Source organism: Colias philodice, chromosome 3 (genome assembly GCF_061535455.1).
Source record: "Colias philodice isolate Cphi_HAF_F1 chromosome 3, ilColPhil1 Martin Lab GWU primary, whole genome shotgun sequence".
In the NCBI taxonomy this organism is placed as follows: Eukaryota; Metazoa; Arthropoda; class Insecta; order Lepidoptera; family Pieridae; genus Colias; species Colias philodice.
This window is the reverse complement of record NC_143088.1, coordinates 9,261,310-9,278,587: the sequence shown is the minus strand read 5'-3', so window position 1 is coordinate 9,278,587 and position 17,278 is coordinate 9,261,310. Positions and strand designations below refer to the sequence as shown.

The 17,278-nt window shown below is 33.9% G+C and overlaps 1 protein-coding gene across 5 annotated transcripts; it reads right to left on the bottom strand.

The window, feature by feature from the left end:
* Positions 1–96: 96 nt before the first annotated feature.
* Positions 97–16,773, bottom strand: LOC149489902 (uncharacterized). 5 transcript variants are annotated; one of them, XM_089714671.1, is made up of 21 exons: positions 16,533–16,773; positions 15,054–16,319; positions 14,375–14,601; positions 13,767–13,851; positions 11,148–11,328; positions 10,776–10,946; positions 10,154–10,329; positions 9,912–10,022; positions 9,709–9,830; positions 9,434–9,520; positions 7,761–9,223; positions 7,393–7,655; positions 7,021–7,167; positions 6,551–6,673; positions 6,191–6,335; positions 5,556–5,679; positions 4,801–4,924; positions 3,921–3,989; positions 2,995–3,103; positions 2,501–2,592; positions 97–2,235 (listed from the first exon to the last, which is right to left on the bottom strand). In XM_089714671.1, exons 2-21 carry the CDS (start codon positions 16,314–16,316, stop codon positions 2,110–2,112), a joined length of 5,208 nt encoding a protein of 1,735 aa, XP_089570797.1. In that variant the 5' UTR covers positions 16,317–16,319; positions 16,533–16,773; the 3' UTR covers positions 97–2,109. The 5 variants fall into 5 exon arrangements, 1 of the variants encoding a protein (XP_089570797.1); XR_016318358.1 differs by lacking the exons at positions 97–2,235; positions 2,501–2,592 and having other exon boundaries at positions 3,026–3,094; positions 4,659–4,924; positions 10,776–10,961; positions 16,533–16,772; XR_016318357.1 differs by lacking the exons at positions 97–2,235; positions 2,501–2,592 and having other exon boundaries at positions 3,033–3,103; positions 4,659–4,924; positions 10,776–10,961; positions 16,523–16,773.
* Positions 16,774–17,278: the final 505 nt, after the last annotated feature.

Genomic DNA, 17,278 nt, shown 5'->3' with positions numbered 1-17,278 from the left:
AAATAGCTTTTTCGTGCAAGAGAAATCTCACAGCTAGATAGCTGTACAATATTAGGTTGATGAGTAAAAAAAACATTCATACCAAATAAAAGAAAATTTTACTTCAGACAATATGTTTATTGAAAATTAAAACATATTGCACAAGCATCAATCAGATGCCAGAGAGAAATATGTTATGTGAAAATGTTATCCACATGCATTAAATAAAAATTGTACCATGTGGTACATTTATTAATAATATTGCGAAAAATATGCATTTTCCATTAATTCAAAAACTATGTTTATCAGTTTACCGATGCCTTATACTAAAATTCTTGTTAATATCTTAACATAGTGACGCAAGACTATCTTTAAAAATATTTATATTTACATCTTACAATAAAATATCTCTACTGAGAACTAACTCTAGACAATTATCTATTTATTATCATAGTATTCAACATTATGACCACTTATTTAAAACTTATATTATGAACTTTTATGTTCTCACACTTCAGTAATAGGAAATCCTTCCACCTAATAACTGGAACTTAAAACATAAAACTCATTAAACTGCACTTTATATCAAATTTGTACAAAATGTATATATGAACCATTATATTATATCTAGTGAAGTCATATTCACTGATAACAATTTAGTTATATTACCGAAAAAATTGCTCAAATATTTACATGCCAATAACTAGCTTGCACATTAAGAACTTTTGCCAATACAATGCAGTGAACTTAAAATTACCAGTCTTGGAGCAATTATCAACAAATGTTAGAGAAAGTCTCAAGGTGCAGTGTGCACTTGCTAATTTTAGATGCATGAAATATTTTGCTATCATTTTTACATGTGGATTTTATAGCACTAGCCAATTAAACAAAAATTCTATAATATCTAGATGATAACAATATATTTTTAAATGGAAATATGTACAAAAATACAAAGAATGCCTAATTTTTTTACTGTTATTTGTATAGAACCGATAATTATTCACAAAAAATATATTTGAAGGTAATAATTTAGCAGTCATAATTTTTTATCAGTAATCTTTTTAAATATCACGATTTGAAAAATATTTTTCCAATTTTGATTTAGGTAAAACAAACTTGTGTTCTTAGAATAATATGTAGTAGTAGTTTTATATGTATATGCACATGGTAGAAGTATATGCACATGATAACTGCAGTGTTCATTCTGATTTGTGTGGAATTATTAATTTTTTCTTTCATAACAATAATTGCTTGAGTAATAGATTGAATTCGTTTTTTTCGTTGAACTGATATTTTTGAGCAATAACATCCCTTAAAATATAGTAGCAAGAATATCATATTGTAGTTGTATATTTTTATACATCATCTTAAGTTCTTAGATTATATTTATGACTGTCTTACATTTTCAACCTATCTCTATGTCAATGTAGAACTTTCTATATCCACTTTTTAGTTTACTTTGTCACAAAAAAATATTTACTTAAAGGATTACATTACATATTTTCATTTACCCTTTCCACATTATGCAGCATTTGCCAAACTTGCAAATTTAATGAGCCCTCTTATCAATCGAGTGTTGGCCCAACAAATGACTGTGGATGTTTGACGCCATTACGGCGACTACGAATAAACATCTACAATGTCGGCCGAACATAGACATGTAGGCCGTCTACACTATCGATATTGCCGCTACTCGCCCAACGAAAAAGAGAGCCCATTAACCACATATATTTCACAGCGCCACATTCCACAACACAGTTAACACTTCAACCACAATTTGTTACACATTAGTTAGCACTTCTCCCCCCACTTTTTGACGTGACAACGTCTTATAAATTGGTTTGCCGGGTGACACTTCAAGAAACTGCGTTACGCTCCGCTCACGTTATGCGCTCACAATGAGAGCGAGTGAGAGGCACGCGTCCCTTCCACTCGGGCATGGTTAGCCCGCCTAAGAACGAGAGAGACAGACATAAAAAGTCGTTGTCACGTAAAACTTTCGCCCGTATACCGACTTTACAGGCAACCAATTTTTTTTCTTTAATCATCAACCACATAGTACAGCACATTGTCACTGTTCGCAACCTGCAACTGCACATACTGTGTGTCGCAGGCCGGTGTAGCCCAGTCCTATGTATGCACGTATTGGATCGCGTGCGGACGCCGAGGGGTGTTCACTGTATTACCGCTGCCCACTATCAAGTAACCTCCCGACGTGGTTACCTTCTTTGCGCCTGTTTCTTCGTTGTTCATCAACTGAAATTGAATTTATATCTATAGTATACAGTTTGTTTAATTTGCAAAAGTATTGTCAATCGACTTCCATATAATATGTTGACACAGAAATGTAAAAAAATTAAGCACCTTCTATTCCGTATCTACGGCACTGGCGAAAGGCGCGTGTTATTTATCATCTCGCCTCAATATTAATTTATATTTTTTACTGTTAATTTTATTTCATATTAATAAGTACATTTAATGCTTTTACTATTAAAATTCTCTTAATATAATTTATACTCACTTGCTTATTAATAATAAGCGGCGGATTCGGGGCCTTGTAAGTGCCCACGCACTTCATAGTTTGATTGCCGCTACTATCTTCCATCACGCTCACTATAAAACATAAAAAAATTTAAATGAATGTGTTCTTTGCTAATACATAAAAAGAAAATTCAATTGAAAAAAATAACGCACTACAATTTCATATAGATAGTTAATGGGTGACGATTTATAATAACAATGAAAAGACACACACATTCAATGAATAAAAATAAACAGACAATGGATTTCATCAAAAATTTCTTTCAAAGCTTTTTTAATATTGAAATACAATATAAAAAAAAGCTTTGAAACAACAACTTTGACTTTTTTTTATTCAAATGTGATTTTAATTGTAATAAAAAACCTACCAATAGTTTCAGTATCAAACTACACTTTTTTTTTTTAATTTACGTGATTGTCTATGTTTTATAATGTGTCAAAAAATTAAAAAGAAAGCAGTGCGCTTCAACTAACTTCGTGTACCTATGAGAGAGGTCTTCTGGTGCATCTGGTCGGCGAACACGCGAGTCGCGACTTTCCCGCCAACAGTTAGCGATGGTATCGGCGCGTTCTTCTGCAATGCCAGTGGCGGGAAAAGGGGCGTATTAATCGTTTTATGGAACTTTATTTTGGTTGGTTATTTTTTTGTTACTTAGGTTGCTGATATGTATGTAAAAATGTATTGGTATGCAATAAATGATTTGAATTTGAATATATATATGTTAGCACGTTTAATTTAACGATAAAATTATATTTTAAAAGTAAATCAATTGATTAACTTAATTATTTTAATAATAATCAATTGGATAAAAGTATTAACAATCATTTAATTATCAAGTAATAATAATATTTCATGTCATATTCCAAATAACGATCAAAACAACTATTCGAGTGGTGTGACTGTGTGAGTCAGCGCAGGTGTTATTTGTGTTGTTTTGATCGTTATTTTGAATATTATGGACATGAAATATTATTATTACTTGATAATTAAATGATTGTTAATACTCTTATCCAATTGATTAATTATTATTAAAATAATTAAGTTAATCAATTGATTTACTTTTCAAATATAATTTTATCGTTAAATTAAACGCGCTAACATATATATAAACTGAGGTAGAAGCAGCATGCGCGTAAAACACGTTCCGTTTGAAGTCAGCTTATTTAGCTTGGTTGCGTTTAGTCGGTTACGTTGCTTTCTCTTTTCGGCTAATGGTTTAAGGCTAATGATTACCTCTAACGCGGAACGACTTTAACTGTTAGTTTGTTCGCATACACCGCTTCTACGTCAGTTTATATATGTATTCTATGGTTATCTATGGATACTTATTAAATTTGTTGCGAACATTGCTAGGCGATTGATTAATTGAGGCAATATAACAATTTTATATTATACTTACTGGTAGATCAGGAGCAGGTTGGAGTCTCTTGTGGATGTCTTTTGAGTTGCTGTCACTTCCACTTTTATCCTATGAATAAAGTAATGGATTAAACATTATAGCATGGATATATTTATTGTACTTCGCGAAAAACTCAGAATTTGTGATACATACAAGCATATATTTTTCGCATATTTAAGACCGCTTAATTATGAAAGATATTTTGTATTTGGCCCAGAATTTACTTTTCAGAAACGTCCGTCAGTAAGTTGTTAGTTGATGAGAGCCGAGATCATATCTCTATGAAGTTCTAAAATAAAATATACCTAACCTAATGTTTCTCTCGGTCGCAGAGTATTTTTAAGAAACGACAGGCCGGTTTTTGGAATAAAAGCATGATAGATATTTGCTGAACGTGTGTGCCGAGCACACGTGTCAGAAGTGAAACTTCTTTGGCAAGATTCAAAGATACCAAAATCGTCGCCTTACTCCATGATGTGACGGAATTGCTATAACACGACCTTGAGTTTGTTTTACTCACAATGTGTCTAAAGAAGTTTCTCTTCAATAAAACTCTATACTAATATAAAGCTGAAGAGTTTGTTTATTTGTTTGAACGCGATAATCTCAGGAGAACTGGTTCGATTTGAAAAATTATTTCGGTGTTAGAAAGCCCATTTATCGAGCAAGGCTGAAGGCTATAAATCATCACGCTAAGATCAATAGGAGCGAAGCAATATCGGTAAAACCGGGCATTACCTGGCTCCTCTGCTGCGTGCAGAGCGCGGCGTGGTGCGGCCAGTGCGCGCGCTGACACCCGTAGTCGCAGTACGACGTGTTCCAACAGCAGTAGTACTGCGACTCTTGCATGCAGTTCTATACTATGTGTGTGATACATTACCTGGCTCCTCTGCTGCGTGCAGAGCGCGGCGTGGTGCGGCCAGTGCGCGCGCTGACACCCGTAGTCGCAGTACGACGTGTTCCAACAGCAGTAGTACTGCGACTCTTGCATGCAGTTCGCGCACCTATATACATAAACGGACATTTTTTAGCTTCAGTATATAGTACGTCACGTAAAAAGAACGCTGGATGAAAGTGATGGGGGTGTGTTTACGCATGGATCGAGCTTTACACGAAAGTTATGTGCCGATTATTTTATTTTTGAACTAGGCTTGCGAATCGTGACTTCGCAAGTACATATTTGTTATTTTTATAAACACCAAATAGACCGATAAATCGCCAATGCACAGCTTCACCTTCAGCGTTCTTTTTACATAACGCGACCTGTACATAAGTTACTTGGATTAAAAGTAATGTAGTAGTTGACGACTTTGATCGAATTTAAAAGAAACAGTCTTGTAGATATTGCGGGTTAATCAAGAAATAGATTTTTATGTACACGTAAATTTTTAGAACTATCAGTGACAGTTTTCATAAGATTTAATGTCTATTTTTAAACATAATCTCGCAACACATAATATATTTGATTCAATTTTGCCCCATTCTACTGCAATTATACAAACTATGTATTTTGTAACGGAAAAATTGCAATATCAAAGTCAAATACTACACAATTTGGTGGAAAAAAATTACGTTATTCAAGATATTTTACATTATTTAACTTACATAATAGTAAAGAAAAAGACAATAACTCACCATTGTTTCGTCTTGGCCGCTTTAACAGCCGCCTCGAGTTCAACCTGAGCGCTTCGCCGTGCCTCGCTCACGACGCGGGCTTTCTCCTTGTCGAACGACGCCCGCATTTCAACTAGCGATAGCTCTGAAATTATTGAAGTGAAAACTTCTTTAGCGGCGTTGGGTATAAAATCTTAAACTCGCGTCAGGACACGTGGCCTGATCGAAAAAGCGTAAGACGGATTTTTTTTAGCCCTTGTATTCCATGCGTAAGACGGATACCATTCCAAAATATCAAACATGCTGAACGTTAATAATCAAGTTTTCACTTCTGCCGGCACTCCCGGAGTGCAACCCGTCTTTTTTTTATAAAAATATTGTTTACGATGTAATTATATTTTGTGCATATGCAATGGTACTACTATTATATAAAAACTACTATTATCATTTTACTAAACAACAAAATTAAAAACGACTGTATCAAATAGACCAAGAAGCATACATATAATATTAATTAAGATTAAGAGTATGGTTTGGTAAGTATCTTAATCGACATGAAAATCTCAATAAGTTTTGTTCTCAAACTTCCTTCTGTAATGATAGCAACAATAAGAAATTTCAACTAAATACAAAACACGTTATTAAAAAGTAAATACCATAGTTATGTTTCAATTCCTCAATTTCTTGTTTGTGTTTCCACTGCAATTGCTCTAACTGCACCTTGAGTGACGTCACAACGGCCGCCGGCTCGTTGATCTTGTCCAGGGAATCTTCTAGAAGCGTCCGGAAGAAATCCGTCAGCTGGAACGTTAATAAAATTTGTTTTTAATATATTATACAAACGTGATATTAAGATAACAAGCAAGTCATGAACAATTTATTGTGTACGATTCTTAATAATTGAAAACATACAACTAAAAAGATTTTGTCTTATGCTGGAACGTTTTACAAAGTTTTCAATAAAAATTTAATAAGAAATATGACAAAACATTTTGTAATTAATACAAAAAGCCTACCTTAACAGCATTCTGGTTGAGTTTGGCAGTTAAAGGCCCAGCTGTGGACGGAGGTGGTACACTCCCTATTGGTGTTGCTGAATCGAACGGGTTTAATAGCGGCCTTTGTTGTAGTCGTGGTAACTATAAATAAATAAATTCATATATGCAGAGGATCGCTTTCCCGTAAGTATCTAAGGATGTCTCCACTTTTGCGTTGATATGTCGATATTTTCGTAATGCAGAATGTGGATTTATTGTATCAACGAGATAAAATTTATTGCGACAAAGGCTACAAAAAATCCTAATGATTGTTGGTTTTCCCACATTAGAATCATAAGAACCTAGACTTCATCATATCATTATAAATGCAGTAAGAACATTTACATATAACAGAAAATCTAACAACTGTATTGTTACCAACATGAATAACAAATATTTCCTTTACATATTCTTCTACAAAATCAACACGCATAATATATTAAACTTACCTCAGTAACAGCATCATCTGTCCTATTGTTAGCGGAGTTAATTTGTGGTAATATTGAAGCCACACTCGCCGGAGTGGGCACGGCCACCAGAGTTCCCGCAGTATTCCTGTCTCCTATACCGTTTACGATTGGAGAATTTGACGCGTTCTGAAAGAAACAATATGTTTGTTGACAGAAATCTATTTCTGTTTTGTCAAATAGTATTATAATAATATAAAATATTATAAAAAGTTAACATACATCGCGAACGAAATTGTGCGAAATAAATAAATAATATGATTTAATGATTTAACACAGAAATTTTCTTCTTTATCTACTTGTGTGTTATAGCAGTTTCAGGGTAATGGAAACATTTATTATAATTGTACTCACATCTACTCCACCAACAGACATCATTGGCTGCAAGCTGAATGTCCATTGTCCATTCAGAGAGGTAATCAAAGGCACTGTATGCACATTCGTTTGACCGATCCCCGGTATCGTGCCGAGCGACTGTATTGTGGGCAATTGTGCCATTTTCGGCGTATTCGAACTGGCTATAACTGTGGTCGTCGATGTACTGCTTGTGAGGCTAACCATAGAGCCGATCGTGGAAGAGATAACGGGTGAAGATATGGCATTTGTCGAAGTGTTGGCTGGAATTAAAGTTTTAGAATACAATAATAGACTATATATTACGAAAACAAACTCACCAAGATTTCAATAATTATCGAACATACATGTTTGAACACATGACTTACCAACACTAGAGACTGAAGCTTGAGATCGAGCCGGTGCATTAGGCCCATTAACCGCAACAGGTCTCGTGGGCCGAACCGGTGCCTGCGCAGTCGCCGGCTGTATTGGAATATAAACCATAGAGTTCTTAGAATTCAACTCCGATCGCCCTTCATCCGGCTTTTTCGGTTGCGGGAACGTTTTCTTAGCCTTTACGCGAACCTCGGGCGGTTTTGGTGCAGTTTTCCTTGCCAACGGCGACACAATCACTTTATTTATTCGCACTTCACGTAACCTATTCACGGGAGGATTGACCGGCCTCAAGTTGCACGCTTCCATGAGATCCATTTTTTCGTTTTGTCTGTCCGCGTCGTCAACGTCCAGTGGTTCCGTTTTGATTTCAATTTCCATGCTATTAGTGGGTTTCGGTGGTGATGCTTCAGCTGACTTCATACGAGCAAACGCTCTGACGCCAACGCGACCAACCGGCACGTCTGAACCCTCCCTTAGCTTCTGTAGTTTGGTGGTGGCTTCTTTCATATTGCGAACATTATCCGTACTAGTCGGTATGAAAATGCTAGCCGTAGAGTTCGGTTCGATCGTCACTTCAATAGTTTTAGCATTAGAGTTATTTGCAAATGCATCTTGCTGATTAGTTGATAGACTTCTAACACTAGTGATTGTTGGCATGCCTGTCCCGTTCGTATTTTTTGGCGAATCTCGAGCAATTACAGCTAGAGAAGTATCATCGTCGAACTGCAAGCGATCTTTTGTAGATTTTGGCGTATCTTGTTTAGAAGTATTTCTTTCTTTTGGCATATCTTGTTTCGAAGTATTTTTATCTTTTGGCGTCTCTGAATTCTTATCCTTTGTATCCTTATGTTTGCTGTTGTTAGCATCTTTATTTGATACCTTACTGGTATTCAATTCCGATTTACTATTATTGAGCGATTTATTTCTAGATATTCTTATTTTATGTTTTATCCTTTCTTCTCGCTTCTCTTTTTCACTAGAACGGGACTTTTCAACACGGGATGCTCTTGGCTTAGGCGAAAACTTTTCTGATTTATCCTTAAGACTGTTTCTTTTAGGAGTTGAATTAGCAATTGGTGTACTAGTGATAGGGGATTTCTCTTTTACTGGCTTTTCTGTGGTACTACTTGGTAACACTTCACAATCTTGCACTGTTTCTGTACTTGTTTTCTCTGTCTTTTCCTCAACAGGGTCTTCAGCCTTTTTATCTTTACCATTTTCTTCAGTTTTTTCTTTATCTGTAGTTATTTCAGTAACTACATCTTTAGTTTGAGCATTAGTTTCACCATTTACCTTACTTCGTTTAGGAGTACTTGTACCACTATCTATTTGTCTGTCTGTTGAACTACTATCAATTATTGTAATAACTGCCTCTTCTAGATCGGATCTGCGACGTTTTCTTGTTGTATTTTTTACTTCATTTTCATCTGTTTCCATAGATTTATCTGATTCTCTGTAAAAACGAATGAATCGATTTTAGCAATTTTGTTTGTACCTTAATATAATATGGTTAACTTACTGGTCCGATTTGAAAAATTATTTCGGTGTTGGATAGCCCATTTATCGAGGAAGGCTATAAGGCTATATCATTACGCTAAGTCCAACAGGAGCGGAGCCACGCGGGTGAATCCCCTAAGCGCAGCCAGTAATACATAAAACTTACATCTGTAGCTTGAAATCTTCATCTTTCGCAATTTCAGCGCCATCAGCCATTTTTCGTGTTTGTGCTTCTTCGCTTTCACTTGTTTCACTGAAACGAAAATTAGAGTTAAACTGTATATTAAGATTTTACTGACTGATGAAAGAAAATAGTACATTATTGTAATCGAAACGTTTATACTTTGTGGCGAATAGTCAATAATTAACAAAGTCGGAAATAAGTAAAGATTATATATTTATTAATTTCTTACGACAAATAGCAGGAATAAAAAGCCTCACCCATCAATAACAGAACTCTTTGAACTTTTGGAGTTCGACCGGCGTTTTTCCTTTATTTTAGGCGATGCTGTTGTACTTTTATCTTTAAGTGGAAACTTCAATTCACCTTCATATGTTGGTATCTACAGCAAAAATTAATATTAACAATTTATTATATTAATTTCATTTGGCTACTAAGTCGATTAATGTATGATATAATTTACCATCATTTTCAATTGCTCCGGCAATTTGCTTGGCTCAAATGGAGTCTTGAACGGTGGGTATATGAATTTGCCGTATTTTCTTGATATACTACGTATGTGTTGTTCTGCTTCCTATAATATAAACAATATATTTTTACAACATAATTAAAATTACCGAATTATTATTAATTATACCGAAAAAAAAAATATTTGCAGATTTATGAAATTTTTATTTCGGAAAAAAAAAATTATATTAATCATACCTGCATACTATCCAAAATATCTTGTCTTTTCGTTCGGAAATTATTAGGATCCTTCTCAGAGTACAAGTAACAATCTTTAGCGGGCACCCAGGCGCGGTCGTGTGCGCCGAAGAATCTTACATCGACTAAACCAGCGTTATTTACGGACATGCCTTTCGCTGGCCAGTAGGGAAAACCTAAAATAGGCAAGAGAGTATTTCAGATAAGACTTGAATATATTATATAGAAGAAGAAAGGCTTTTCTAAATTTATAAGCGTTTATATTTCATTTTCGATATAATTCTTCTCTATATAATTATTATTGTAAATCTTTTATATTTAAAAGCATTAAATTCTTTCTGATTTCAGATAAAGCTTGATTAAGAAAAGGAAAGGTTTACAAGATGCGAGTTGAATTTAATAAATCGTAATTTGTAATTCGATACATCAAAATTATAATAAGATATCATTACTGATAACATTTTTCTACTTTCATATTTATGTTTGTCATATTGTGGGCAACACCGCCCGTAAAATCCAACATACAAATTCTCGTCATCCTGTTGCCGCAGCAAAGTCAAGTTGAAACGGAACGCAAGCATTTGACGGGCGCCCTTTTCCCATCTATGTCACACAAATTTACCTTTAAGTTTAGCCCACAGCAGCACATGCGGCGTGGAGCACACATCGGTAAACCACGTGGGTTTCCTCGCATGCGCGGCCGCGTAACACTCCGGGCACGCTTCAATCTCGCCCATTTCCGCGCGACACAAGCGCACGAGCGCACGCGCCGCGCCCGTCAACTTCGACTGCACTGAAACGTTCAAACCTACATTCTCATGTGAGATGGTAAACCAATAAAAGGATAAATATATAAATAAACGAAATATAAATTAAACGGAAACAAATTAAAATTCAAAAAAAAAATATGCCAATAAAAAATCACTTTAAATAAATTTTCCTGTATTGTGTGTAATGCACACTCCTATCGTAGAAAAAAACATTTGAAACTTACATGTGTTGAATATAATACTGTTGTGTAGTATCCATTGCGCGTCAGCCATAAAGGCTTCCGTGCTTCCGTATAGACCATTGGTAATGTTTTGTTTCATAAGCGATAGGTCCATTGGATGGACGACATATTTATCGTAGTCTGGGAACTCAGTCCGATCTACGGGCTGCATGAAGGGTTCCACCTGTAATCATAAGGAAAAATAATTATTAATATAACAAAAAACGAGATGGCGAAAAAGTTTCTTTGTCAACTAAGATATGTATTTCCTTATTACTATGTCGTAAAAATGATGAACTCTTTACGTCTTCGAGCTACAACAGTATAAATTTCCCCTTTATAATGCATTCATTATTTACATCCGCCCTTTGCAAATACCCAACTCAATACAAATCTTTCTATTGAAAACTAGTGATGCCCGCGCCTCCGTTCGCATGTCCGTAGATTTAAATTCGAATTAAATTTTTCAAAAGAAATTATAACCTACTAGCTTTCCGCTAGCGGCTTCGCCCGCGTTTTCAAAGAAAAACCCGTTCCCGTAGGATTTCCGGGATAAAACCTATCCTATGTCCTTTCTCGGGTATCAAAATATACCAAATTTCATGCAAATTGGTTCAGTTGTTAAGGCGTGATTGAGTAACAGACAGACAGACAGAGTTACTTTCGCATTTATAATATTAGTATGGATGTATAATTATGCTACGCAGGAATTTGTATAGTTTAGCGATGATTAACAAAAAAAAACAGTTCATCAAAATAAGTCCAGTAGTTATTACGTGAAAATAGACAGTCTTCTAAAAGCTAGAGGAGAAAGAAGAAGTAAAAAATAGTACGTATATAAATAAATTGTCCTGTCTGCCAATTAGGTCAAAATATTTGCATAAGTAGGTATATAAAAACAACTAGGTTAGGTTATGATCACAAATCAAGAAACTGAAGATTGGTGTATTGGAAGTTCTTATAGTTAAGAAATATTTAACTGATATATAATTACTATTTCACATATTATAATGGATTGTTTTGACGTAATGCAATATGATTAAATGTATAATTATCGAATTACATTACAAACAGCACGTACGATATTGTTTACTTTCTATCTTAATCGATTTGTTTACTAAATTTCTACATTCATGGATAGTGTTAAATCGTGTAAATATGTAGAAACTGTATAATGTGATGAAAAAAAATATATAATAAATTATTATTAGCGCATTAGCGCAATCGCCATGTTTTGTCTATACAATTTCGATGTTTGAAAAATTTGCACGTACGCTCTAAGAAAATATAGCGCACGAATTTAAAAAATCGATGCAAATGTACAAGTACTAAGGCATTCCGCGTGAGCGTTTTATTATTAGCACGAGCGAGAGGGGTATAGTGACGCGTCCGTATTGATTATTTAACGTGCGAGAGAGACGGAGCGCGCGGCGTCGCCCCACGGCGCAGATAGTAACAAGGTCACTTTAACAATCCGGCAACGCAGCATACGACACACATACGCGTCAATGAATTAATGTGGAGCTGGCGAAAGTATCAAAATATTGTATCTTTGTTTTCGCGGTAGCGTGTAACAAATTCTTATCGATTCTAATTTCGATTGTAGGTAGTCATTCATTTCAATATGATTATGCTAACTTATAAGGGTATTTATTTAATTATATACATAACTAGCGGTCCGCCCCGGCTTCGCCCGTGGTACATATTTACGTTTTCTCTACATAAAAACCATCCTCGTACTTCAAGGAATATAATAAAAAAAGAATTATCGAAATCGGTTCAGCCGTTCTCAAGTTATGCGCTTACCAACACATTTTGCGATTCATTTTTATATATAAGATTATTTAAATGGAAAATTGTTATAAATCGCATTGCAATTTAGCAATGTGTAATTTCATTAAAAAAATATCGCAACTGCTACACGGTAACAAATTAAATATCGTAATATAATCATATTATTTTTATGCAAAAAAGGCGAATATTATCAAAATTATTCTAAGAATAAATTGTATATTTTTCATATCAAAATATGACTCGAGAACACATAAAATAGATCTCATACTAAATTGAGGAGAATATTATAGTTAAATAAATGTTTTTTGAAAGTAGCATAAACTTATATGTAACAACTTTCTAATACTTACCAACAATTTTATTACCTACTTTGTAAACATGTTATTAAAAAGGAGGAATGAAGAAATTGATATTTAAATTGAAAAATGAATCTTGATAACTTATGTATCTTACATATCACTCCATATTATAAACAAAGTTCTTTGGGATGTCTGTTTGTTGGCCTGTTCGCTATGAACTCATTTTCATTTGTTTTTTCCAATGATAGTGTGGTTGAAAAGGAAGATTTAAGTATATAATTTGTAATGATAATGAATTAGAGATCTTTTAAATTTGTTAATAATATCGGCGGATCTAGAGTCAACTATTTTTAAGGTTATGTGACTAAGGTTTAATCTTTATACTTTAGAACCTAATTTTTATTTAACACCATTATTATTAGATATAGATGGATGCAATATTTTAAGATTGAAGGCAAATAAATTTTTAGGTTAAAATATACAATTTATGCAAAGCATGTAAAAATATAGTAAGTAATAAAAAATTTACCCCATTGAGATCCATCATTCTCACTAATGCGTGGTGCAGTAACTCACAAAGAAGCCCAAGAGAAATTTTCTTCATGGATAAAGATCTGAAAACAATATATTTTATTGTTATTTATTATCTACTATGGATAGCTACATTTAAAAATATTATAAATATAAAATTATAACATTAAAGGTACTATTCTTTAAATTGGTTCTATAAATTATGTGTCAAGTATAACAAACTGCAATAATACATATCAAACACAAATTTTCTTCCAAATATAATGTGATACCAAGTCATAAATTAACTTAAACATATTTTTACATCATTGACATGTAATAAGTTGGAGAAACTATAGAAATCCACACAATTTAGACACTATTGAACTGTTGTAGCATCATATTGTGGTAGCAATTTACCTATCACTACATAGTATAAAGCAAATTGCTTCCTGCGGCTGTCCCAATCTCTGTATGTGTGTATGCTTAAATCTTTAAACTACTCAACGGATTATGATGCAGTTTTTAATAGATTGAGTGATTCAAGAGGAAGGTTCTAGAATAAAATTGATTAAATTTTAGATAAAACGGGCGAATACGCGGAAAAAAAATAAAGCCATAACTCACCTAGTATCTGAACTTTCAGCATGCAAAATACTCAAGCATTCAGGACAGACCCAACTCCGTTTGGTATCTATCTTACTTCTCTCAGTACTAGATAGACATTTGTAATGATAACTCCGCGGACAAACCGTGCATTGCATGGGTGGATGACCTTTCTCAGTATTTACTTGTTCCACAGCCCAATTACATCGCCAACAATATGGGTCTGCTCTTAGCTTTTTCTCTCCTGTCTAGAGAATTGGTACATAGTTTTTAGTGTTATTTGCATTGCATTTTTAGGAGTAAATAAATAATAATAGTATGAGAGTGTTTTTTCTAAAGGAAAAATTATAAAAATTTGGTACATAGTTTTTAGTGTTATTTGCATTGTATTTGAAGTAAATAAATATGTAATATGAGAGTGTTTTTTCTATAGGAAAATTTGTAGTTTTTTGTTACTTAATCAGGTTTGAACAGCAAGAAGCATACTTCTATCCTATCACTGAGATTAGGCTATTAAAATTATGTTATCTTCAAACTTGATAATAATTAAGTAGACCACATTTATTAATACTTAAATTTACATTTTTTTTTCTTACATTGTATAGTAATTTATATCTCAAAAATGTTATAGTTAAGTAGTATTTTTAAAAAGATGACATTATGTTAGTTTATATTATACATCAATTCTAATTATACTTACAAGTGCTGAATGTGGTGTTTCTGCCAACTTTTTCTTCTTAGGTGACATTTCACTCTCTTTCTTTGCTTCCGAATCCTGGTCATCATCAGACTCACGAGGACCCTTTCCAGTGACGGAGTTAAGGAACTGTTTGACTTTATGCACAAACTCTGGGTTTTGCGATCTCATAGAACGCTTTGCAGCCTTTTCTGATTTCTCACTGCAGTTGCTCTTAGAAGATAAATTACTATTACGCCGAATACCACCTATCTTCTCAGCGTCAAGAGAAGTATTCAAACTTGGACTTGAACTGTCTAAACATGTTCTGGACTTTCTTGTTTTGCTCGTCAATTGTGTACATTCACTAATTATCTTAGATTCTTTGGCAGACTTAATGAGAGACTTAAGCTCTCGGCTTATACTTTTATTGTGCTCTTTTTCACTTACATCAGAGCAAGTATCAAGTTGGGAATCATTTGACTTATCACAATGACTATCTATTGATGTTTTACAAGATTCATCCAACTTCTGGCTGTCCCCATTTTCCAATTGCTCTACTGGTTCAGATTGAGCTTTTTCCATTACAGGTTTATCAGTAGACTGCATTGTTTCAGATACAGAATCAACAGAGCATAGCTTTTGTGTAGTTTCTGGTAACACTTTGTCCAAAGTATCTTTCTGTGTGGTTTCTGGCACACCTTTAAGTAAAGGTGATTTCTTTTTGGGTGAAGAAACTATTGTTTGTGGACTTTGTCTCAAAGTTGATTCCTGTTCTCCCGATGATATTGCATTTTCCGAACAATCTAATGATTTACCTTCATCATCATCTTTCTCACTTTCTTGACTTGAAGATAAGGCCTTGTGAGAAGAATCAACAGTATGATCTGAACTTTCTAAATTATTATCTTTAGCTACTAAAGTAGTTTTAGGTTGCTTAATTTCTTCTATGTTGGAAGGTGTGATAACAACTCTTGGAGAATGAATAAATTTTATTGGTGATATGGTACCCTTTTCTGGAGAAAATTTCTTTTTAGGTGATTCCTTGGACTTTAATGGTGAACCATCTTTCTTAGGCAGATCTTTTGAAACAGTATGGACTTTGTCTTCCATATCTGCTGCAGTAATCGGCGGGCTCTCTGCCTCCTCATTACTAGAGTCTACCTCAATTTTCTCTACAACTATCTCAACATTACCCTTTGTTCCTGTAGCTTCCCCTGTCTCTGGGACATCTGCTGTCGTCGACGACACATCAGTCTCCCTATTAACATCTGAGTTATCCTCCATCTCCTGAATAAATAATTTACATTAAATAAGATGCTAAAGTACACTCTCTAGAAGATATTTTATTGGAGGAAAAATTTAAAGATTCTGAATGGAATGCTACGAAATATTGCGATTATAAATATATTAATATTAGGACCGGTCATTGCCCAAGCTAAACCATTCAGCCAGCCAGCCTACCTACTTTCAACACAATCACAAATACATACAGAACCTCACCGCACGTTTTATTTATTCTGTCACTTTGTCTCGTTGATCCGTTGGACACACAACTATTTAATATGTTGTATAGATGTTTCGTTTGTCCATTTATAATGTTTAGTGAAAGAAGAGGCAAAATTTAATAAAACAATTGAAAAAATTTACTCATCGCCGTCTCAAACTGTCGTTTGCGATTTGTCGACTCTGTCTCTATGCTAATTGCTATCTCTGTCGTTCTTACATACGTTGTAGATTTTGCTCCGAAGTGTACGTATAGATGGAGCCAAGAGCAAAATTGTACTATAGTGTATCCTGCTCGAAAATGTATATTTGTCTCTGTTTTTTCACAAAATCCTCCTTTTTTATCGTTTTTTATTCAATAAAGATGTGTATTGCCATCTCATTCGGATATTTCAAATACGTTCAGAAATTTAAAATGTTGTAACTTTAAAATTTTTGTTCTTTAAATAATTTTTATTTAGACGAAAGCTAAATATTAATTAATTTTTAGTATTGCATCTATTATAAACGGATTAAAATTTTAAGCAAAATTGACTTATACCTATAGTATAATTTTAATGTTATTGCATTCACGAATGTATAAATGCGGAATGATATTCAAATTGTATGTATTTTTGAGGATTATGGAATGTAGCCTAATTTAATATGTCCAATACGAGTTTCATAATTATTTTTTTAAGGAATGCACAAAAACTCCGTAATTTTTATTCAAATACCGTTGTCATTTGTCATTAAAATATGCA

What these genes read in the sequence shown, in the direction of transcription:
- LOC149489902 (XM_089714671.1), bottom strand. Translation starts at nt 16,316, where the DNA reads ATGGAGGATAACTCAGATGTTAATAGGGAGACTGATGTGTCGTCGACG. An exon ending in AAGAGTTCTGTTATTGATGG is followed by an intron (nt 9,521 to 9,708) that starts GTGAGGCTTTTT and finishes TTTTCGTTTCAG; the next exon opens with TGAAACAAGTGAAAGCGAAG. An exon ending in TCAACCAGAATGCTGTTAAG is followed by an intron (nt 6,336 to 6,550) that starts GTAGGCTTTTTG and finishes TTAACGTTCCAG; the next exon opens with CTGACGGATTTCTTCCGGAC.